Below are 24,871 nucleotides of genomic sequence, written 5' to 3' on the forward strand. Positions count from 1 at the left end.
GTCTGAGCCACCCAGCCCAGCAGAAGAAAAAAATGTAAAAACTGAAAGAGACTCGGTGCATGTCCTGGTTGAAAGAATAGTTAAACTGTGCATGTTCTGGATCAGCAATTCACATTAATTAGGATGAATAGGTTCAATGACAAGCCATACACGGTCCATGAAAAGACTCAGGATTTAATATAAGACTTCAAGAAAGTGGTGCAGAAGCAAAACTGAAACAAGGCGATGTGGAGAAGCTGACAAGCTAGCGAAACAAGGCTTAAAAGGTCCTTTCATAGGACCTGAGCTCTTCCTGGGAGTGTCACTCCAAAGTGTGAAACTGGTAATATCCCAGTGGATAATGTCACTTAGACATTTGGAAGGGGCTAACCACAGGAAGGCAGGCAGGGCCTAGTCAAAGTTATAAAAAGGTCCTAATAAATTTGAATAGGACTAGAATACGAATGGTAGTTGGTCTGTTGACAGGCCACAGTACCTTACGGAGACACCTACACATCATGAAAATCAGTCAGGATCAAATGTGTAGAAGATGCGGTAGGGAAGAAGAGACCTCTGCGCATGTGTTACGTCAGTGCGAGGCTCATGCAAGCACTAGACATCGATATCTTGGCTCACATTTTGTGAGCCTGGAAGACATCAGGAATGCCAACATCCAGACATTGGTATCCTTTATAGGAGCACTAAGGCTGGACTAGGCAAACCCATCTAAGGGACACAAAGGGTCTTCACAGACCTTCGCAGGGCTCACCCATTCCTTATTTATCTAAGGTAATCTGGAGTAAAGTACTGAAAATTTCCGCCCTAGAAGGTTGGCCATATGAAGTGTACTTTGAGTACTTTTACGAGGAAGAAGCAAAGTGTTTTCTTGTCCAGAAGCAATCTAGATGAAGGCTGCCAATCAGTGAGCAGAAGTGAAGGACCTGTTGTTCTTATCCGATAACAAATGCACCCCAACTGTTCATCAGTTTTATCAAAGCTTGGGTGATGGTCCCCTCAGTGTAGGAAATGACACTGGAACCCATCATCTGTGTCTTTGGCCCAATGTCAAAACGGACGGAGGAACCTCCTTTTTGTGGTTCTCATCGTTCATGGAGGCAGATGAGGTCATGCCAAACGGACTGGCTGTGAAGGCGCAACTCAATAGTATTTAGTATCTGCGGCAGTCCGTTGCAGTCGTGATACTAGAACCTGCACGTCGCATTTCATTTGTGCAGCAAGGTATAGTTCCGAGATAATACTGGGTGGCTCACCTCCTTGCAAGTTGTGATCCACCTTAAACAAAATCTCGCTTGTGGCACTTTTTCCTGCTGTCACTCCCTTCAACTCAAGTCCATAGGCGATGGGATAACGATGGTGGAGGCAGGTTTTCGAGTGAAACTGGAAGCTTCTAGTTTGGACCTGCACGTTGACAGCGGATGTGTGATGGTAGTCTTTCTGAGACCCCTTGACTACAATTATTAAAATCTAGCAGGTTGCACCTTTTTCAATACAAAATACAATGTTGTTGGATGGTTTTTACAACACATATTTTATAACAGAACTAGTTTTGGTGTTCATTTAGACACCATCATCAGCTGCATAGTAAGTGAAAAAACTTGGCAATATAAACAATGAACAACAACAACATATTGCTATACTTAACTCCTTAAAATCTATATTATGCTAGGTTTAAAAACCCTTGTAAGTCAAAAATCTAAAATCTCATCTCTGAGTGATGAGTTGTCTTCAAATTCCGTAATGGCTATTATTCTATACACTCGTAAATGTCGGGTTCATACATGATCTTAAAATTGAGGAATTAAAGTTGAATGCAGTGCTTTAATGTTAAAATGTTCATTTCATATATACGTTGTTAGCCATTTGTTGGATAAAAACTCGTTGTGTACGATAAAATGATTAAACTGTGCCGTCTCCTTAACTTTGTTGGTGTGTAGAAACGTAGTTTTTATGCCGTCACTATAATGGTTGGAACTGTGATTTGATTTACCCTAAAGTTATTAGGGGGCGTAGCCTCTCGGTTCAATGAAACCCTGTAATGATGAAAGCCCAATGTTAATAGAAAAGCAAGAAAATTGATGAAGATCTGATTGAATCAAACTATTGATGAGGCCGACTCGCCTTCTACGGCTGTATACTTCGTGTGACGCCTGCCGCACAACAAGTGTGTCTGCTCATATTGTGTGCTATGTGATGAAGCGCTAAGGAGGGGGAAGTTTCTACAACGTTGACAATGTAGGAGAGGGTCGGGGGGGGGGCTTGCGTTGTGGACGAAGACTGTAGTACAAAAAACTGTTACGTAGAGTTCAAAAGACGTTCGAATTTTCTGGAATTCTTAGCTTGTCAAGTAATAGAATCAAGCAATCGTGTAATACTTTGGGTTTCTCCGAAATTTCATTCAGATTAAGGTTAGTGTTATAATACTGGTCTAGATGTATTAGACACTCTTCCGTAATGTCAGCCTCGGTCCCTTAGCTAGTATTTCCATGATCTCTAAATCTTCATCTATGTCTGTGAATTTGTGTTTGTACTCATGGATATGCTGGCCTACGGCTGAAAAATTATTATATTTTACAGCGTTAAGGTGTTCTTGATACCTGACATTAAAGCTACGTCCAGTTTGCCCTATATATCCACTTCCACAGTCTCTGCATTCGAACCTATATACTATATAATATGAAGTTCCTTACGTTTAACCCCGTGACTACTCATGAATTTGGTCCTGCATCTGTTTGGGCAGGCCTATTTAGGATACCACTGCCCACCCTGAATGGGGAAGGTCCTAGAAAATGTGGGCTAAACATTGCTAGTCACACTCTGTCAGCTGTACCCAGCAGGTCACCCCTTACGCGGTTGAAAAACGAAGATTACCAAAACTTTGATTATAGGAACCTGAAATGTTCGAACTCTACTTGCTTTGAGAGACAATAACAGCCCTGAGAGAAGAACAGCGCTTGCCACCCATGAGCTTGGACGAATGAACATTGGTATTGCTGCCTTAAGTGAGACCAGACTGTCCAGTGATCCAAACATGTGAAGTGTACGATGTATATCGATGTTATTTTTCTTGCTGTAGTTAGCAGCACTGCTGTCGACAGCCACATTGGTGAATGATTATCAGCTAACTCCAACCGCAGTAGGTGAAAGGATTACGAGTCTCCGAATCCCACTCTCTGGAGCCAAATCTAAGACGCTCATCTCTGCATATGCTCCCACCTTGGATGCTGACGTAGAAGCTAAAAACCAATTCTACAACCTGCTGAGCACTACCATCACTAAAATACCACCAAGAGACAAACTCTTACTACTTGGTGATTTCAATGCCAGAGTTGGTAAAGATCACCTATTATGGGGCAATATGATGGGAAAACATGGACTTGGCAACTGAAATGCCAATGGTCTACTGCTCCTTGGTTTATGTGCTGAACATGAACTCTTCATTACCAATACTCAGTTCTGCCTGCCTAATCGTTACAAGACCACTTGGATGCATCCTCACTCAAAACACTGGCATATCCTTGATTATATCATCACTAGGCAATGTGATAAAAAAGATGTCCTTGCTACAAGGACTGCAAGAAACGTAGATGACTGCTGGAAAGATCATAAGCTCCTTTTTTGCCAGTTGAGAATCTCAATCTGTCGCAGACCAAAAAGATCCATCCACAACCTGCCCAGAAAGAAATTCGATACTTCTAAACTTCAGATTGAATCCATTGCTACAGATTACAAAAATGCAATCTCAAACAAACTGGCTAGTCACCCAGTCAACAGTGCGCCCTTCCCGCGTCCAGGTGCGACACAGGTAGAATTTCCCGACAGCCAGATGTAATCTCAGGGTATTTCTTCTTCTTCTTCTTTTATGACCACATAGGATCACTTTAGTCAGTCCGTCGTTCAGGTCTCTTTGAAGGGATTGTTCGGGCTTTGCGGTCCTCCCAGTACTTCTTCAGACGCTCCGATCTTCGTGCCCTTTCCTCAGTTGAAAATGTGCGTGTTGTTGGTTTGTTTTGTGTAAGGGTAAAGCGGAGGTTTGTATTCTTGAGTTTTGTATTCAATTTTATCTTATTTTTGGTGTCTTCTGTTGTAAGGCCTATTTCCTTCAGATCCTCTCTTACTTCTCTGATCCATTTACATCCTGTTGTGGTATTTTTTGAGACGAGATTGTGTTGTACTAGTTGTTTCAGAAGTCTCGAGTCCTGCATCCTCATGATATGTCCAAAGAATCCCAGTGTCCTCTTACGCATAGTATCTGTAATGGGTTCTAGCTCTTTGTACACGACTTTGTTAGGTATTAACCGCTGCCTCTGTGGGTCCGTGGTAGAGTGTCGGCCTCCGGATCCCAAGATAGCGGGTTCAAACCCGGCAGAGGTAGTCGGATTTTTGAAGGGCGGAAAAAAGTCCATTCGACACTCCATGTCGTACAATGTCGGCATGTAAAAGATCTCTGGTGATACATTTGGTATTTACCCGACAAAATTAATTAAATCTCGGCCATAGACGCTCAAGAGAGATCCGGTTTACTCTAGATGGCAGACAGAGTAAGCCGGAACGTCGAAATTGACGAGCAGACAGCCAGATGGCGTCAAATCGAAATGTCTGCAAACGGTAGCTGAGGCCATACGATTATTATTATTATTATTATTATTATTATTATTATTATTATTATTACCGCCACTGTCCATCTTTCTGATATTTTTTGTTGATACAGGTTCTTCCAATCCTCCTTTCAATTTTCTGAAGTCTGTCAGTCTTTGATTGTTTATTCAGGTAAAAGAGAGTTTCTGCTGCATATGTAGCTTCTGGTTTTATAACTGTGTTGTAGTGTTTTATTTCTGTATTTATTGATAGACATTTCTTTTTGTAGATATCCCATGTTAATTTTTGTGCTTTAGCTAATCTATTTGTTCTTACTTGGATTGAGATTTTTTCATTTAAGTTATGTGTTATTACTTCTCCAAGATATTTAAACGGAGTTACTATTTTGATTTTATTACCATTTATGGTGACTTCTTTTAGCTGTGTTGGTTTTTGGGGCATAATTTCTGTTTTTTCAAATGATATTTTGAGGCCAATTTTATTTGCAATGTTTTGAAGTTCTGATATCTGGGTTTTTGCTGCTTTTATGTCCACTGCTAGTAATGCTAAATCGTCAGCAAAACCCAGGCAATTTGTTTTGATTTTTCGGCCAATCTTTATTTTGGGGGGACATTTTCTAAACCATTCCCTCATTACCATTTCTAGAGCACAGTTAAATAATAGTGGTGAGAGCCTATCTCCCTGCCGTAGTCCAGTTTTAATTTCAAATGTCTCTGATGTTTCACCCCTAAACTTCACTTTTGACTTGGTATTGGTGAGAGTCAATTTTATCATCTTTATTAATTTGGGGTGTAGTCCAAGGTGTCTTAAAATTTTAAACAGAGATTCTCTATGGATGCAATCATAAGCTTTCTTGAAATCTACAAATGTTATCACCATTTCATCTCATAAGAAAAATATTTAATTTTTCTTCTTGGCTAGGATTAACGTGAATTCAGAGAAAAAGGTAGGAACGGCTCGCGACAATTATCATTGAACGTCTCCATCCTATGGCATTCAAGAATAAATCTATCATTGACTGCTTAACTCTGACGCAAATCATAGGAGGACGGTTTGAAAAGTTCTCGAAATCACCGCTAGATGTCGGTGCTAGAGCAACGAGGTTCCCGCTCAATAATCGCACATCCCTTGTGAGTGAACATGTGGCACGTCAGTGCTCTAGCTGCAGGAGTGTGGTAGTGACGACTCTTTGTTGTTGTTGTTGTTGTTGTTGTTGTTCCCGCGTAGTGATTTGTGACAATGGAAAAAACAGATTCGAGCAGTGGATAAATACTTTGTAAAGAAAGGTATGAAAGCAAAGGAAATTCATGCCGACTTTCAGAACACACTGGGGGACTCTGCTCCTTCATTTTGAACTGTTGCCAAGTGGACCAGCGAGTTTAAATTTGGTCGGGAGAGCTTGGATGATGATCCGCGTAGTGGACGGCCAAAAAGTGTTACGACCCCAGAATTTATCGCAAAAGTGCATAAAATGTTCATGGAGGATCGTCTACTGAAAGTGCGGGAGATTGCTGAAACTGATGTCTTCTGAACGGGTATATTATATTTTAACCGAAGAATTGGGTATGAAAAAATTGTCCGCAAGATGGGTGCCGCGGCTCTTGACATAGGACAATAAACGCACCAGATTGGAAATGTCCGAACAAAGTCTAGCCCGTTTTCAGTGCAACCAACAAGATGTTTTTGCACTGGTTTGTGACTACAGATGAAACTTGGGTCCACTACTATACCCCAGAGACAAAACAGCAGTCAAAGCAATGGAATCATGCTGATTCACCACCACCAAAGAAAGCAAAGGCAGTGCGTTTGGCCGGAAAGGTCATGGCCTCAGTTTTCTGGGATGCAAAAGGCATTCTGCTGATAGATTATCTTCCTACTGGCCAAACAATTACGGGGCAATACTATGCAAACCTCCTAGACCAACTACAGGAAAAGATACGCGAAACAAGGCCTGGTTTGGCAAGGAAAAATGTCATCTTTCATCAGGACAACGCTCCGCTGCACACAAGTGTTATTGCCATGGCAAAACTTCATGAACTGGGGTACGAATTGTTGCCACATCCACCTTATTCACCTGATTTGGCACCATCAGACTTTCATCTATTCCCCAAGCTGAAAATTTTCCTCTGTGGACGGAGATTTTATACAAGGGAAGAACTGACAGCCAAATTGGAGAGGTATTTTGCAGGCCTGGAGGAATCTCATTTTCGAGATGGGATCAAGGCATTGGAACATCGCTGGACCAAATGCATTAGTCTACAGGGAGACTGTGTTGAAAAATAAAAGCAGTTCCACCGAGGTAAGATACTTAATTCTAGTACATTCCGAGAACTTTTCAAACCACCTCCGTATGAGAAACATCTTAGAAACTAAGTCTATCTACTCTCTACTGCTACAAATTATCACTCGCTTAATAAGAAAATAAGGGAAAGCATTTACGAATTAACCATAAATTAAAGAATTGAGAACTCGTATTACCAAGAACTTTTCAGAATCGATGATTAAAATCAATAATAATTCATATTTTACATTTAAGTCAGCAATGGCTTGCTAATAAAATAAAATAGATTGAATTCACTGTTTCTGACATGAATTTAAACTTCCTCACATATAATCATGTTTGAAAACTAAATCAATCATTCAATTATTATGCAAGTAATTAATTAGCTTGCAAGAAAATTAAACAATTCAAATCAATCACTATAACACAATATTGACAAAATTTAAGTTTTTGCTATCTGAATTCTTTATCAAAGTTCTGACGAAGAAATGTTTTATGGCGACTGACGGGCTAAGGTTTTCATCCCTATTGCCTTCTAAATCTTGGCTCCTAATTTACTAGCTTCTCATATAAATTTACTACATGAATTATAAATCAACACTCAAAATATAAAATAATCTACCTCACTATTCTATCTAAATAATTCTTAATTTGTTGCTATATGGCTCAATATGCATCCACTCACTAGGCTTATGTTTAATATATCATGTTCAAGTAATTCCGTAAGTATTTACGTTATATCTTGGTACTATTTATCTGCGTCACTTCTAATATCTATACTGGCTTAACACATCTTTCACTTCACATGTTACGAGAATGTCACAAGACATAAATATTTTAATAATAAACAGCTGTATTTGACGTTAACTCTCTAATCTCAACTAGACATATATATCCTCCATTCATACCTTACTTTGTCATTCCCACGGTGTATCTCTTTCCTTGTGCTTGCATCGTCTAATTGATCCAACATATGAATATCTCAGCATCTACCACCAATATATATACGTCTTACAATCACCGAAACCCACATTATCATTCACAAATTATTTCATATAACTTCTTTCTTCAGTATTAAACCTTCAGTCAATTCCATTTAGTCTTTCTCAATACCATATTTCATCATTCATAACCTCTTCCATAATAAATGCAATTACTAAGACGTACCATTCTTCTTTACGTAAAATACTCCCCTAAAGATCAATTCTCTTCCAATATTACGATGCTTAACCTTAAATACTTCGTTCGTGCATATAACCTTGGAACCGGCAAGCGGTTTACCTTCAAGCGGCAAGCATTTAGGTGAGTTTTGCAAGCAACTTTTAAAAAATTCATAAAAATGTTGTATTTCAATGTATTATGTATAACAAATCATTTTATTCAGAAAAGGACGAAGAATACTATGGTAGGAAATTAAACTTAGGAAGTTAGTATCCTGAAGCAGTATGGGCGAAGTATCCCACACACGCTAAGTATTCCAAAATAATCTACAAGTTCTGGGCAACGTGTACGTAAAAAGTAATACAACGATTTTACTATATACAACATTTGCACAATTTTATCCTGATTGAAAATACGTAGAAGGGTTTCACTACATTGAAGTATTGTAAAGTAAAATAGAACTCGCATAACACAAGCCCATCGCACCAACACGTGAGTCTATTTAGCGAGATTTATCCTCACTACCTTCGGGGTGGCTCCTCTTTCTTTCTTCCTTCTTTCATAGGCCTCCAATAATGTTCTAAACTCCACAATTACATCCTGGGCACCAGAAGTGGGTACGTGACTTTTTTTCTGCAGTCGAACAGACAGGGCACAACCGCTGTTTCTTTCTTGGGAGGAGTACCAGCTGATATCCCATTTCTCCTGAAGGTCCAGGTGGAATGTTTTGAAAAGTTTCTTTATCTACAAGACCTTCGACAATACTAACCATCAATTCTTCATGTTCAAGGGTTTTGTCGGTGTTCAAACTATAAAGTGTGTAGGCATCAAAAATCACCATTACCAACAGGTTATAGAATATTTCTTTCCAGTCGAAACGTTTTAGTGACAAGACTTCAGAAAAATATGGAAATATTTGCAATTTTGAAGTGCACCACTATTTTTCAATGTTGTTAATGGGGTTCACACCCATATTTACAACTAGAGAAATGAATTACGTCATTTCTGATACTGTGACGTAAATCCATCTTTGCAGACGAGAATACGGACCATATTTACGGAATTCGTTTTATTTCAAATAATTTCCTGTGCATATTTATTAGTTTCAGTCACTAAAGGATTCCAGATAGCATTGGAGAAAAAGAAATATGTTAGAGGACTGTTTCTCGGAGGGCAATTTCATATACCTGCGTTTCGTACCTTGAACTTCTTTTCCACTTTTATTTCTGGCTCTGGAGGATAAACTCTTGTCCCCTTCAGTTCTGTTTGGTCAACTGCATTACAGTCATTATCATTATCATCATCAGTGGCTGGTTCATTGTGTTCCACATCATCGTCAGTATCAATGTCGAAATCACTTAGCCTAGGCTCATAACTCACCACTACCTGACGAACTGTTGTCAAAATCATGGTCAATTCCTTGTTTAAAAATCGTCACTATCGCCTTCGCCGTACAGATCAAACAAACAATTACGAATTTCACTACTTCCTGATGATTCACTAATTTTGCGCTACGAAAGCTAATGCACATTGGACAACCACAGCAAGCACAACAGAATGACCATCTGCAAAGTGTTCTCGTTTTTCCAGGTGTATACTGCACACTGTCACACTAAACTACTTCAGAATTGTGCTGTATTTATAGAGTAGAGTTTCCTCTTCAACATGATGCAAGATATGCTATGAAGATGTTGAGTGTCAAGGAGCTATCTCAAAATTAGTCTGCGCTGGCGTAATGCATCTCGATAGCAACTCTGCCGGTTGAGTAACGGGGAAATGAGTTGCGATCGTGACGACTGCCGGTTCCAGGGTTAACAACATTACTTTACAAGGAATAACTCGACTGTATCTTTCACTTCCTCTCATGCGATCCACCTGTTACGTAATCATCGATGAATGGTTTCAAGAGATCCGTAGATAATATTTAACATACGCTAATCCTTACATTCAGCTGTTCGATAGTTCTTCTTCCTTCTCGTATTTTCAATTACTGTAGTAATTCACTTATTTTATGCATAACCATACTCCACGAGATATCAATCTAATTATATGCTAACTGAATATAGTATTAGCAGATCACATGTAACACATTTGACTTCACTGTATCACTTGCATTCTTAAATATCTCACACTTGGAATACTTTATACTAATGCATATGCCTAGCTAAATTAAGAATTATAATACTTATGGTAAACACTTAGCTCGTCTTTCATCATATCAGCTGTTAGTTGCTCTCCTCCTCCTCGTCACATCGCTGAGCTCGTCTTTCATCATATCAGCTGTCAGTTGCTCTCCTCCTCCTCGTCACATCGCTGGTCCTTTGGCCATGGTGTGAGGTTCGGCTGGATTCCTCATCTCATTTTAGGTAGGGTCTGCTGGTTGGATCATATCTTCCTCCAGGTTAGTCCATCTCGAGTTTAGCAAGACATCTTCTTCACGGTATAGCTGCCAATATGATCAAATAATGTTGACAAGTAAATGTTCATTTTAAGAATTTCTGAGTAATATATATATTTTTTTAATATCCTATTAGTTTTCTCTTGCGTTCTAGTTAACCAATTCTCTATATCTGCATAAGATCTTCAGTCTCGTCTCAAATTCTTCTATTTTAAAATTATGTTTTCTGGAAATTCAATTCCTTCCTCGATTCTTTTTCTGAAGGAATGATTCTTTTCTATCCTTCTCTTCTTTTACAACTTCTAATTAATGAGTTCCGATGTATTGCTAATCTTGCACAACGGGTCTATCAGCGTACGTATTTAAAAAAATTCCCGTATATTACGCTGTCCCTATATCTTTTACAGTGCTTCAGCAAGTATCTTGCCGTCTTCTCTTAATTTAGAACAGTTATTCTTCAAAAATTCCGCCGTGATCTTGACTATTTCTCTTCTTCAATGCAGCAACAGCAATTTGCTTCCTTTAGTCTCGAGTTCAGTTTTTCAAGTATATATTTTTAATAATATATTATTTTAGTTGTTTTCTTGAAACAATTCCCCTGACATTGCTCTGTTCTGCACCGCCTTCTAAAAGTAGACGATCCAAGTTAATCATGGCCTCCTAATGTATTCATATGTCAAGACTTTCTTGTATACTATCTTGGTCTGAGTGGTCCATACCTTTTCTGGACGCCATTTTGCGACATGTCCGAAAATGCAGGGGGCACAGCAGTGATAGTACAAATCAGGAATGGGTCATGCTTTAGAACTTCATCACTGAGTCAGCTGAGGAAACAATTGGTTTTGTGAGGAAAAAAAGACAAAACTGGTTTGATGAAAATAATGAAGAACTTAAATGTCTGATCAATGCGAAATGGGAAGCCCACCTATCCTATCGTCAAGATCCATCCTCCAATGTGAAGAAACCACAAAGGAAAATGTTTGGCACAAATTAGGGAAATTAAGAATAAGTGGTGGCACCAAAAAGCTGAAGAACTGCTAGACTATTTTATGCCCGTGACCTGCAAAACTTCTGTGCTGGCATAAAGGGGATACATGGTCCAATTCAATTTTCATTGGTGTCATTGAAGACTGCTGACAAGTCCATCTTTTTAACTGATAATGGAGAAATATTTTAGAGCGTTGGAAGACACATTTCTCTTCACTTCTAAATCGTGTCTCCAATGTTCCTGAGGACTTCCTTCGTAATGTCCCTCAGCAGCCTCAACAACCATGGATGGCAGTTCTACCTACATACAGACTTCACCAAAGCACTCAATCAACTAAAACCAAGAAAGGCTCCTGGTCCTGATAACATCCCTCTGGAAGTGATACAAAATGGAGGTATACCCTTGGAGACTAACTTTTCACACTCGTCCTCTTGATTTGGGAAACTCAAAGTACCTGACGACTTGAAGAATGCTACCATCATCACTATCTTCAAGAAAGGTGATTGTAGTGTATGTGAGAACTACCATGGTATATCACTTTTGTCAATTGTAGGTAAAATTCTTGCAAGAAATCTATTAAACCGGCTCAGAGTTATCTCTGAGGATTTTGCCTGAGTCTCAATGTGGTTTCCGTACCTCCAGAGGCACAACAGATATGATCTCCTGTGCTAGACAACTCCAGGAAAAATGCAGAGAACAGCAGCAGCCTCTGTACTTAGTTTTATAAGATCTGGAAAAAGCCTTCCATTCAGTACCGAGATCTGCTATGTGGAATGTATCGAGACATTTTCGATGTCCTGAACGTTATGTGGAATTGGTTCAAGCTCTTCATGATGGCATGTCTGGAAACGTTCTTCATGGTAACTCATTATCAGATTCGTTCCCAATCACTCGTGGATTGAAACAAGGCCGTGTGCTTGCTCCTACACTCTTTGCACTGTACATGGCTGCCATACTGCATGAATCATCTGCAAATAATTTAGGCATGGAGATTAAATTTAGTTTGATTTAGGCCTTTTCAATCTGGCAAGACTTTGCTCACAAAGACGTACTCTGCTTACCTGGGTGACAGAACTGCAGTATGCCAATAACACTGCATCTCCTGCTCTAACACCTGCAGAACTACAACAGTTGGTCAGCTGCTTTAAAACTGCATGTAATTGCTTTGATCTTGCCATTAATGCGAAAAATAAACAAAGGTACTTGCACAACCTGCCCCAGGATTAACACTTCCTGAGTTCAGAATTTCCATCTTAGACACAAAACTGGAACAGGTTGATTACTTTTCATATCTTGGAAGCATCTTGTCTAAACGGTGTACCTGCAAACAAGACATCGGTGAGAGAACTGGGGCTGCTTATGCAGCATTTGGACGGTTAATGCAGTCTTTATGAATAACGACCTAAAACTGTCTACCAAACTCGTGTTGTACAAAGCTGTTGTCATTTCCACGTTGCTATGGCTGTGAAACTTGGACACTCTATCGCCGTGATAACAAACTTGAGCGCTTCCACCAACAGAAAATGAGATTCATCTTGAATGTTAAGTGGGAGGACTATGTGACCAACACGGCAGTTCTTGACAAAGCGCAGCTAAATTGCATGGAGGCAACAATCATTGCTCATCAGCTGAGATGGTTAGGCCATGTTCACTGCATGGGTGATACCAGTCTTCCCTGCCAAATTCTTTATGGTGAACTTTGCCCTGGCAGTAGACCTCATGGAGCCCCTGATGAGCGTTTTAAGGACCAGCTGAAACACATCATGAAGACAACTGGTGTAGCTATACAGACATGGGAAGAATGTGCTGTGGACCGCTCACTGTGGCAGAACACTACATCCACAGCTGTCGACTTGTTTGAAAGAGAACGCCGCAGATATAAAGAGGCCAAGCGACAAGCAAGAAAACTCCGTCAATTACAACCCCGCCCTCCTCCATCCATTCAGTGTGATTGGTGTGGACGTATGTTTTATGCCAGAATTGGTCTGTTTAGTCAACGTAAACACAACCATAAACTGAGTTGAACTGGTCAGTGTATGCAGGAAGAAGTTATATATACTCGGATCGAGTTACAGCCGCCGCCGGTTTCAAGACAAAATGGTACGCCAGAACACAGTGACAGTGATGTATCAAGTGCTGATGAATGAGCGTGTTCTTATGAAAAAATGGACATCGAATCTGACTGTGCTTTTATCATGAAACAGGAAACCGATATAGCACTACTTACAATCTAAATACAGTGCACGTATTTAGACAAAAACGTAGTAATTCCACTAAGTCCAATTTTGAAAAATTATTGGAGCCATTGCTTGCAGACTATTTAAATCCCTTCATTTATAAATCTTCAATTGTGAAGTTACAATAAAATTGTAATGTAACTGGATTTGCTGTGTTTATTGAAACTCCTCTTGCTTCTCCTGTGGTTTTGTCAAGATGGAAGTTAACGATGTTAATACTTAGTCGATATGAGAGAGACTTTCCAGTATACATCTGGCTAATTACTCTTCTTGAGCAAAATATTGCCACACAGGTGTCCTTTTACTGACTGCTAACATTTAGATGGACATAAAATATTACTTTCCAGATTTTAGCATTGAGTTGTTGCCCCCCCCCCCCCCTTTTTTTTTTTTCTCTATTTGTTTTACATCGCACAGACAGGTCTTATGGCGACGATGGGATAGGAAAGGTCTAGGAATGGGAAGGAAGCGGCCGTGACCTTAGTTAAGGAACAGCCCCAGCATTTGCCTGGTGTGAAAATGGGAAACCATGGAAAACAATCTTCAGGGCTGCTGACTGTGGGGTTCGAACCTACTATCTCCTGGATGTAAGCTCACGGCTGTGCGCCCCTAACCGCACAGCCAACTCGCCCGGTGGGTTATTTATTCTTCACATGTGATCTTGAATGCATTTCTTCCTATTAAGCTTAACTCTTAATATCTCAATTTCTTAAATATTTATGAGATTGGCAAATGTTTGAATGGTTTTTTTTCTTTTTTTATTTGCAGGAAAGCTCTCTACATGGGACTCCAATTCTAAGTCTTAGTCCTGGAAGCTTGGGGCCTAGTACAATGGAAGGTCATCCTCACTCGGGAATTGGTTTGGATTTCTCACCTCGACTGAATGGTGGAGGTAATTATAATATCAATAACATTTACGTGAATTATTTGTAGTTATCTCATTTGTGCGCTTGTCCAGCTCCATAGTCGATTGGTCAGGATACTGACCTTTAGTTCAGGGGACCCCGGGTGCAATTCCTGCTGGACCATAAATTTAAACTGCATACAGTTTATTTCTAGGGCTCGGAGATCTGGTGTTTGTATTTGTCCCAACACATTGCTCTTCAAACCCTCACGACACTCGCCACCTACCACCACAGAAACACGCAATAGTGAATGAATCCTTTCACATAATGGAAATTCTAAGTTCCCATGAAGGGAATTAGATTCTTTTCCACCAATAGAGCATATAAAAAATCAGATCAAAATTAAATGGATGGCTTTTCCGTCGTTTGCTCTATTAACCAGCGTTTCGTCTTAGGTCTGACACTAGACTCTTCAGAGTGGGATGTGTCAGACCCTACCCACTGACGCTGGGGTGTATGCAGGTGAACTTATCAGAAGCTTATTTATGAAGCACAGTCTGATAACTGCATACGGGAGATAAAACTCCACAATAAGTTTGTCACCAGGAAGAGCATCTAGCCCTAAAACAGAGCCAGGTCCACACATTTGCAATACAGTTTGCACCCACAATCCTACCAGTGTGGGAAAAGCAGAAGAATCTCATTTGAACACTTGCAATTTTTTGTAAGATCATTGAAGGTTTTGAAGTTCTATATTAATCTTTGCTAATTTTCAATAATTTAGGACCATTTGTGTGTTCAAAATTGTGTGCTGGGCTGTGCTGCTTGGACGGTTCAGGCGCTGGCTCTCTGACACCAACTTGGCAGGTTCGATCCTGCTTCAGTCCTGTAGTACATATATAGAGACAAGAAAGATATTTCACCTATCAATGGGCCGATGACCTAGATGTTGTTAGGCTCCTTTAAACAACAAACATGATCATCACCTATCAATACTATTTATTATGAATAGATTCACATCAGTAATACATAGTGATTGTGTAGGTAAATCCTGAAGTGATAAATGTTGAGACCAAGCATGAAATATACTTAAAAATAAGCCGCAATTAACAAAAGAATGCTGCCAGTCACTATGTATTGCATTCGCAAATACAACTCGTAACATACGCTGGTTTTCAGCTGGTGGTTTGACACGCTTTCAACAACACGGCTTTATTCAGGAGTTGCGGCTTCTGCTACACATACACCTGCTGGGAATATCGGAGACCATCTCGAGAAACCTTTTGGGAATAGCTTCACACAGTTTGCCCTCTATAGTCTGGAATGAAACACTTTTTAAGACGTTCAAAAAGGCAGGACCTTGAATGCTCTCTGTCTCGATAGCAGTGCTTGGCTGATAAGATGGCAGTGAAGATGTCACTTGGAACGACAACACGCCGGTAGCAGGGAAGTTAGCGGTGCAAGACAATAAAAATTAAAGCAGTTACCAGGTTTACTGTGTGATAGGCCTACTGCTCAACTGACAGAGACAAATGACTGGCCATTGAGTTATTTTGAATAAATATTGCAAAGCAAAGTCATCTCCGTGCAAACCACGAAGGCCCTTGGTGGGGTGGAATGTGAAGGCTTCCACTATCTGTAACCTCGGCACTTGTTGGGGTAGAGTGGTTGGCTCTAGTCTTGGCCGCCTTTCCCCCCCCCGGGAATTTACCTGGTACTCATTTTTGGTGTAGGCTGAGTGAACCTCAGGGCCATGTGCACCTCTGAACGTGGAAATCTCATTTCTTAAATTTTACGACTTCCTGGCAGGCATTGGAAACGTCGTCCTTCCGGGTGAACCGAGCACGCCTGTACCGCCTCGGTCAGGCAGCCCCTATAATATTGCATGATATGACAATACGATACCCTTATCCCTTTCCTCTACGGGGTCGAGTATGAAGAGAGACAAATTTTCGTAGCGAGTTTTTACGACTGTATGCCCTCCCTGACATAGACCTCATTAGAGGAATTAACGAGATGAAACAAATGACTCGATATTACGAGTAACTAGAACAGATTATATTTACTTTATATGTAGGCCTAAAAGTAGTGTTCACCATTTATTGACTTCATACATTTAGAAATAATGCCTTCCAATGAAAATAGCCAGTATAGCTCAAATACATTCATACATTTGGTAAAGAACAGTGTAGAATGTACAATTTAGAGCTCTTTATAGCCTGGAAGTCATGTGGTCACTGCACAAAATTTGAGGTTATCGCATGTTGGGCCCCCCTTTACTTTTACTTTTTTTTACGAAAAATACAGGGGAAAACTTTGGGTGTGTAAATTATTCGAGGAATTCATATATATAAGAACATGTTTAAAATTCATTTACATTTAAAAGGTACATCAAAAATAATATACACGCAATTGGTTCAACTCATTTGCGGTTAATTGTCGTTTGACGTAAAATCCTGGCGTGAGATTTTTTCTGTAAAGTCAAATAGGGTACACCAGGAAAGTTGGACACGTGGGTTTGAAGTACCGACACTGGAAAATATTCTTCCCATTTACGAGCTGACAATACGACCTGAAGTGAAATAAATGTGTACTAATAAAAGTACAATTCATGCAAGTACATAATAATGACATGCCAGCAGAAAAAGAAAAGTGTCCAACACGAGAAGGCCTGGGCATCGAAGGAGGGACCCCTGCTATATTTCCTCGAACCATTCGTATCCATTCTTGAACGAGTTATGTTTCCATCCACCCCTTTTCTTTGATAACATGGATCTCTCGTGGAAATTTTCTTTAGGCATTCTTTTTTGTTTTTGAACAACATAAGGTGCAAGCTTTGTGCCACCCCTTGTTACAGCAAGCATTGCCAAAGAGAATAGCATTGCAGTACGTAGTTCTTTTTCGCTTCCAGTAGTGCGTATATGAACACCCGATGTCCCTTTCTTATCGGTTGTTCGACTTAGTGGCATACGGAAACTGATTGGTGTCTGATCTGTGGTTCCTATTTGGGGGAGCAAATATTCCTTCATTTTATGCTTTTCTATCACAAAGCGATGAAAATCATTTACTTTTTGGTTGAAATAATTCGGCATTTTATGGCATAATGGTGTTTTTCATTGAAGAGAAAGTCCCTTTCTCTTCATAAGATGAATCAAGCCTTGGCTAACCTTCAGATCAGAGACACTGATTCCATGTGCAGCAGCTATTTCTCGTCATTTAAAATAAAGCATTTCGTGCAAAACGGCATATCAAACGTTGCATAATGAAATCACATTTTTAAGCAGATCCTCCTCTACTTTCGGAAACTTGCCGATGTTTGGTTCGCGAAATGCTTTGCGAGACTTGTTGGTTGCATGACGTGCACTACTCTGTTACCGCGGTAGTGCACTTTGCATTGCACACTGAATACTTGTGACCCTATTCCCTTAAGTTTCAGCGTAACTGATCACCGCAAGTTTATATGATGCAGTATTAGTTGAATACTTGCTCACTGTGGACTAAAAAACAACTGTGAAATCAGAAGATGCTTGTCCCATACCCAAAACACTCGTAAAATATGTTTGCACCAGACTGGAAAAGAGGGTCACTAGTAAGTTCTGTGCTGATTCTCTCACTGAACTGGTGCAGTGGTATTTCCTACCGTCTGATAACAGCACGTTGCCCGGTATTTGGAATGCCCAGTTCTGCAGTAGGAAGGCTGGTACCTCAGTAGTTGACATATTTGTTTCGAAACGCATCTGGAACTGCATGATGGATGTTCGAAGAAGTGGGTGCGTGTGATACCTGACCATTTCTTTTTCTCCACTTTCAATCCAAAAATATTGGGGTGCATAAATTATGCAAGGGCGTTAATTATGTGAGAAAATATGGTATCAAAATTCGGTACCTCAAGGAATGTAAAGATCATCCTGACATTGACAAATAAATGGAAGCATTTTGATTTCAGAGGTGGAACATCAACAGTTGAATCCATTTTCATAATGAGAGATAATCTTGACAAGCATTGGAACCATGGAAATAATTTCAGAATGTCATTTTATTGATTAGAGAAAGCCTCTGATAGTGTCCCCAGAGCATACCTGCCATCCCTTCGAATTTACCCGGAAATTTTCCTTTAACTCTTCTTCTGATTTTCCGATTTACTTGTTCCTACTTTTGACTAATTTAGCTTCCAGTATGGTCAGTTCTCTTCCCCTAGGATAAATTCTTATATGAATGTGTCATTTATGCAACCTCATTTTCAAGCGTATTTATTTGATGCTTGCCGGGCTGAGTGGCTCAGACGGTTAAGGCGCTGGCCTTGTAACCCCAACTTGGCAGGTTCGATTCTGGCTCAGTCCGGTGGTATTTGAAGGTGCTCAAATACGACAGCCCCGTGTCAGATTTACTGGCACGTAAAAGAACTCCTGCGGGACTAAATTCCGGCACCTCGGCGTCTCCGAAGACCTTAAAAAAGTAGTGGGACGTAAAACAAATAACATTATTATTTGATGCTTTATTTGGCGAGTGTATCGTGTCTCCCTCTCACTACAGCAGAGTGTGTGCTCTACAGCTGGGAATTCAAGATGGCAATTGTCTTACAAGCGAGAGTTTAGCGTACGCTAGAGACTCCATTAATCGGGATGAAAGAATGAATTTATTATTTGTGGTTCGCGTGCTGTTAACATACTTTCTGTGCTAAGTTTCGTTGGAGTTGTAAATTGTGTTATTTCCTGCTATTCTGCATTTCCCTCACCCCTCTGTTGTATGTTGATATGAGACATTGACCTTTTTTTTTATGTGATTGGTTTTGTATATTTCTGTGCATTTGCGTTCATTCTTAGTTCATAATTTTAATGACTTTAATGTACTTCAGAGAGTAGTATCGATAAGTTTCTGGTATGTTCTCTTCACATTTTTGCCACAAAATATAAGAAACATTATCTCCAAGTGTTCCGAGATACCTATAAAATTGAATTTATGTTCATTTTACAGTTTTTTTCCATTTGCTTTACGTCTCGCCGACACAGACGGGTCTTACTACGACGATAGGACAGGAAAGGCCTAGGAATGGCAAGGAAGCGGCCGTGGCCTTAATTAAGGTACAGTCCCATCATTTGCCTGGTGTGAAAATGGGAAACCACGGAAAACCATCTTCAGGGCGGCCGACAGTGGGTTTCGAACCCACTATCTCCCGGATTTGAGCTCACAGCTGCGTGCTCCTAACCGCACGGCCAACTTGCCCGGTACATTTTACAGTTTAATAAAGGAAACTGTTATGCATTTTGTTCTGTGTTTGTTACATTTTCTTATAACCATTTTCATGTTTTCTTAGTTTCAGATTTTAAATTTAATAGTCAGTTTGCATTGTAACTGTAGATATGTCCCTTATCTTGTTTTTTTTTTTCCTCTTCTTTTTTCCACCGAGACTGTGGCGCGGTATACGTGGTGAAATCCAAGAATTAAATCTTCCTATTTTGATTTCTAAAAGTTGGTAGGTATGCCAGAGTAAAAGTTTTGAAGAGTCTGGTACAAAAATAGATTGGAAAGGAAGCATTGAATATGGTAGAAACAGTGTATTTTAAATCCAGCAGTTATGTCAAGAATCAAATGAGTTTACAGTGAAAACCCACTTTGAGGACCAGACCTATATTGAATACATGTGAAATTAAGCTATAAAGTATTTTTTAAAACTCAGATTTGGTTTGCCATGCTGTTTAAAATAATAATGGAATGTTGCATGACACAGCCAACCCCGTGGTGTGGGAATAGCGTCCCTATCTCTTACACGGGGGACCTGGATTAAATTTCGGGCCAGGCCATGAATTTTTACCTGGATCTTGAAGGCTGGTTTGAGGTCCACTCAGCCTACGTGATTACAATTGAGGAGCTCTCTGATGGGATAGCGGCCCTGGTCTAGAAAGCCAAGAATAACAGCCAAGAGGCTGAAGAAAATACTCATTTGTGTTAATAAAGTTAAGTAAATCCTTTCAAATAAGTTCAGTCTTGTGGTCAGTTTCTCAGTGAGCAGATTCATCGAATTCAGGGTGAACACATATTGTGTTATTCAGAATGAGTGTCTTATGACTTTTAGGTTGATGTTTGGTCATCAGCTCCTGGAGGAGTTAGGGAACAGTACTGAACAATTACAGTCTTACTAGTAAAAATTCCTTATACAGTTCTTTAACACTTGTATACTTATACAGTGAATAAACCCTATACGTATAAGCGTTGCATGTTTTTCTCATAATAAACGTGGTATACGCATTGTATTACAATACAACACGTATACACTCGTTCCAAGTCGAAGGAATCTCTTCCTGCAGTTCACTGACGTATTTCGTACGTTCACCGCCTTTATGATCGCTTCTGCTGGTTGTCTATGAGCAAAACTTTCCGTAAAGTCGTGCAGTAGCACGGCATATCGAAAAGGCAGTGGTAACATAAAGTGAGACAGCTGGAAATTGGCTTATATTGATATCAATATTTCTTCAGCTTGCTTGTGTAATGAATGCCACAAAAGAAATGGAAATGCTTAAGAAAAGATCAAGAGCTCCTAACTGGGATAGTATGGAAAACTTAAGCAATTGTAATTGAATCGGTGTGTTGAAATTGGTACACATTCCAAAATCCTTATTTTTCACGAGAAAGGAAAAACTGTTTTGTAGCTAAAAGAAAGGTTTGATCAAAAAAGTTTCTATTAGGCATTTATACACCATATATCTGCGTATTCAACTACAAAGTATGGAAATCGTATTACGTACGGTTTTCAAGTTATACAATTTTTTTAATGTCAAGTAACATGTCCCTTTTTATACTCAAATTTGAGAACGGTCTTTGTAGGGGCAGATAATGTATAATAAACTCAAAATTTCAAAAGTCTATTAAGCAGAAACACATTATTGCACAAAAATATGCCCAACCATAATTTCTTTTATAGTTATTGTCATTCCGTCTCTTTAAGGTGTTTTACTTTACTCGAAGATGTCCTAGCCTCCATACCCTCTGAATGGTGTATGTCTTTATGTTTAAAATATCGTGAAGATCGTTATCGTCCATTATTTCAATGTGTGTTAAACGGGTAAGTCGAATATTTCGCCACGATTATATTACTGCAGACAGTAAATACCACGAAAATAAACTGCTCATTTCTTTTTCCGCTGCCTGCTGCTATCCAACGCCTGTTCAAGGTTCCTTGTCTGTATAAGCAATTCATTGAATAACTATAACGTGTACACAGGAGGCTTATACACGGTTTATTAGTGACGAATTTCACATAAACGGTGTATAAAGCTTGTATAAAATTTACACACGTTTATTAGTAAGACGGTTAAAGTGCGGTCTGGCTGAAAATTAGGACCTCTGCCAGGAATAATTTATTCAGCTAAATCATAATGACAGAAAATGAGGGACAGTTAAATGAATTAGGTCGTATCATAGAACTACTGAGTCAGAATATGGAGCAAGATTGGGAGCTATTGAATCAGATGATTGACTAATTCCTTTATTAACTTTTTAACTCTGACTGGCACAGGTAGGTTTTATAGTGATGTTGGGACAAGAAAGGTGTAGGAGCGGAAAGGAAGAAACTGTATCCTTATTTAAGGTACAGCCCCAGCATTTGCCTGGTGTGAAAATGGGAAACCACAAAAAACTATCTTCAGGGCTGCTGACAGTGGGGTTTGAACTCTCTATTTCTCAAATGTAAGCTGACAGCTCCATGATCAAACCACGCTGCAACATGCTCGGTGATTGATGAATTAGTCCTTGCAGCCTCCATTTTAGCTAGATCTATTGCCGTAGTTTTCAACATGCCACCACAAACGGGGAGAGATGAATCGATCATCAATGATTTGCATTTATTGCTGTCGACCAGGTCGCAGGTTCCCTATCAATTGTTTACCTAACTTAAATGATTCCCAAAGAACTTGGAAATTAATCTTAACATTTGCCTTGATAATGTATCCCAATCCCAATTAATATTTACCCCAATTTGTCCTCTTTAAATCTTACTTTCTCTTCATATAATGATCTTTTCTATTTTTAAAAGCTCCTCTCAAACTTCATTAGTTTACTAATGTCATTCCACTCAATCTCTCTGCTGACGGCTCGAAAAATTCCACATAATTGAACAAATTGGTAGTAATTATTGTTCCACCTTATTGATACAAAATGTTGTGTGTCTTAAGCGACTTCACAAAGTAGTAGTAGTAGTAGTACACGTTTTGGTTTCTTATAAATGCCATCAGCTAAATTATGTTAAATTACAGTACACATCGATACGGATCACGAAGTTGTTTACTTGCAACATACCATATATTAGAGCATCTCGTCTTCTTACACCAATGTCTTCCTAGCCCGAAGTTTGCAGCATATTCGCAATACTACTCCTTTGTCAGAAGTCACCCAGAACAAATAGTGCTCCTTGCCTAAAGTTCTCTTAATAAATAGTCCTGGTGTGGGTCTCCTCATACACTGGAACCATACTCTAATTGGGGCCTTGCCAGAGATGTATATGCCTTCTCTTTTACATCCAAGAGATCTGTGACAAATCTCAACAACTTGTCAGTATGATTACCCCAGTGCTCATTTCTTACATCAACACCTAGGTACTTAGTGTTCCCCATTAGGTACTACCATCCCATGAACACAGTAATTAGTACTGAGAGGACTTTTCCTCATGGTGAAACTTAAAACTACCGGGCGAGTTGCCTGTGTGGTTAGGGGCGTGCAGCTGTGAGCTCGCATCCGGGAGATAGTGGGTTCGAATCCCACTGTCGGCAGCCCTGAAGGTGGTTTTCCTTGGTTTCCCATTTTCACACCAGGCAAATGATGGGGCTGTACCTTAAGGCCACGGCTGCTTCCTTCACATTCCTAGGTCTTCCCTGTCCCATCGTTGCCATAAGACCTATCTGTGTCGGTACGACGTAAAGCAAATGGAAAAAAAAAAGTAGGAAACTTACGACTTAAATTTTCATCCCATTTACCATCATACAGTTATCCGCTGTCCATCTCACAACATTGTCTAGGTCTCTCTGCAGTTGCTCACATTCCACAAACTCATTTACTACTCTATACATTATACTATCATCAGTTGTATATATAAGAAAACATAAAGGTCCAATAATAAGCCCTGAAGGACGTCTTAATCATTACAAGATCAGATAATGCTTCAACTGCTCTAATTCCCAGAGTTCTATTTTCTAGAAATATAGCCACCCATTCATAAACTCTTTTGTCTAGTCCAATTGCACTCAATTTTGCCAGATCTTCATGAACTACCCTATCAAGTTCCTTGGATAGATCAATAGCGATTCAGTCCATTTGACCTCCTGAGTCTAAAATATCTGCTACATCTTGCTGGAATCCTAGACTTCAGTGGAATAACCTCTCCTAAACACAAATTGCCATCTATTGAACCAGTTATTAATTTTGCAAATATGTCTGTTTAATATAATTAGAAGGAATGCTTTACAAAAGCTTGCAGCAAAGCATGTCTAACTTACTGGCATGCAATTTTCAGCTTTATGTCTATCAACCTTTACTTTTTTACACAGGGGCTACTATAGCAACTCTCCATTCATTTGGTATAGCTCCTTCAACCAAACAATAATCAAATAAGTATTTCAGATATGGTACTATATCCCAACCCATTGCCTTTATTATATCCCCAGAAATCTTATCAATTCCAGCTGCTTTTCTAGTTTTCAACTTTTGTATCTTACTGTAAATGTCATTGTTATCATAGGTAAATTTTAATATTTCTTTAGTATTACTCACATCCCCTATCTGGACATTATCCTTGTAACCATCAATCTTTACATACTGCTGACAGAATACTTCTGCCTTCTGAAGATCCCTGCATTCACACTCCCCTTGTTCATTAATGATTCCTGGAATGTCCTCCTTTGAACCTGTTTCTGCTTTAAGGTACCTATACATACCCTTCCATTTTTCATTAAAATTTGTATGACTGCCAATTATGTTTGCCATCATGTTATCCTTAGCTGACTTCTTTGCTAGATTCAATTTCCTAGCAAGTTCCTTCAATTTCTCCTTACTTCCACAACCATTTCAAACTTCCCACCCTGCACCTTCTTCTTAGGCTCTTTACTACTCTGTTATAATATAGCAGGTCTTTACTGTTCCTTACCACCTTTAAAAGTACATACCTATTTTCACAATCCTCAACAATTACTTTAAATCCATCCCAGCCAGGCTGAGTGGCTCAGACTGTTGAGGTGCTAGCCTTCTGACCCCAACTTGGCAGGTTTGATCCTGGCTCAGTCCTGTAGTATTTGAAGGTGCTTGAATACGTCAGCCTCATGTTGGTAGATTTACTGGCATGTAAAATCACTCCTGCGGGACTAAATTCCGGCGCCTCGG

The 24,871-nt window shown here is 39.6% G+C and overlaps 1 protein-coding gene across 1 annotated transcript in view; it reads left to right on the top strand.

Moving 5' to 3' along the window:
- LOC136864016 (RING finger protein 44) overlaps positions 1-24,871 on the top strand; it is a 344,632-nt gene that overhangs the window by 76,634 nt on the left and 243,127 nt on the right. Inside the window, exon 4 of the mRNA XM_067140516.2 lies at positions 14,430-14,553. Coding sequence (XP_066996617.2) covers positions 14,430-14,553 — 124 coding nt within the window. The remainder of the gene's footprint in view (positions 1-14,429; positions 14,554-24,871) is intronic.

The sequence above is a fragment of the Anabrus simplex genome, chromosome 2 (assembly GCF_040414725.1).
Source record: "Anabrus simplex isolate iqAnaSimp1 chromosome 2, ASM4041472v1, whole genome shotgun sequence".
Lineage (NCBI taxonomy): Eukaryota > Metazoa > Arthropoda > Insecta > Orthoptera > Tettigoniidae > Anabrus > Anabrus simplex.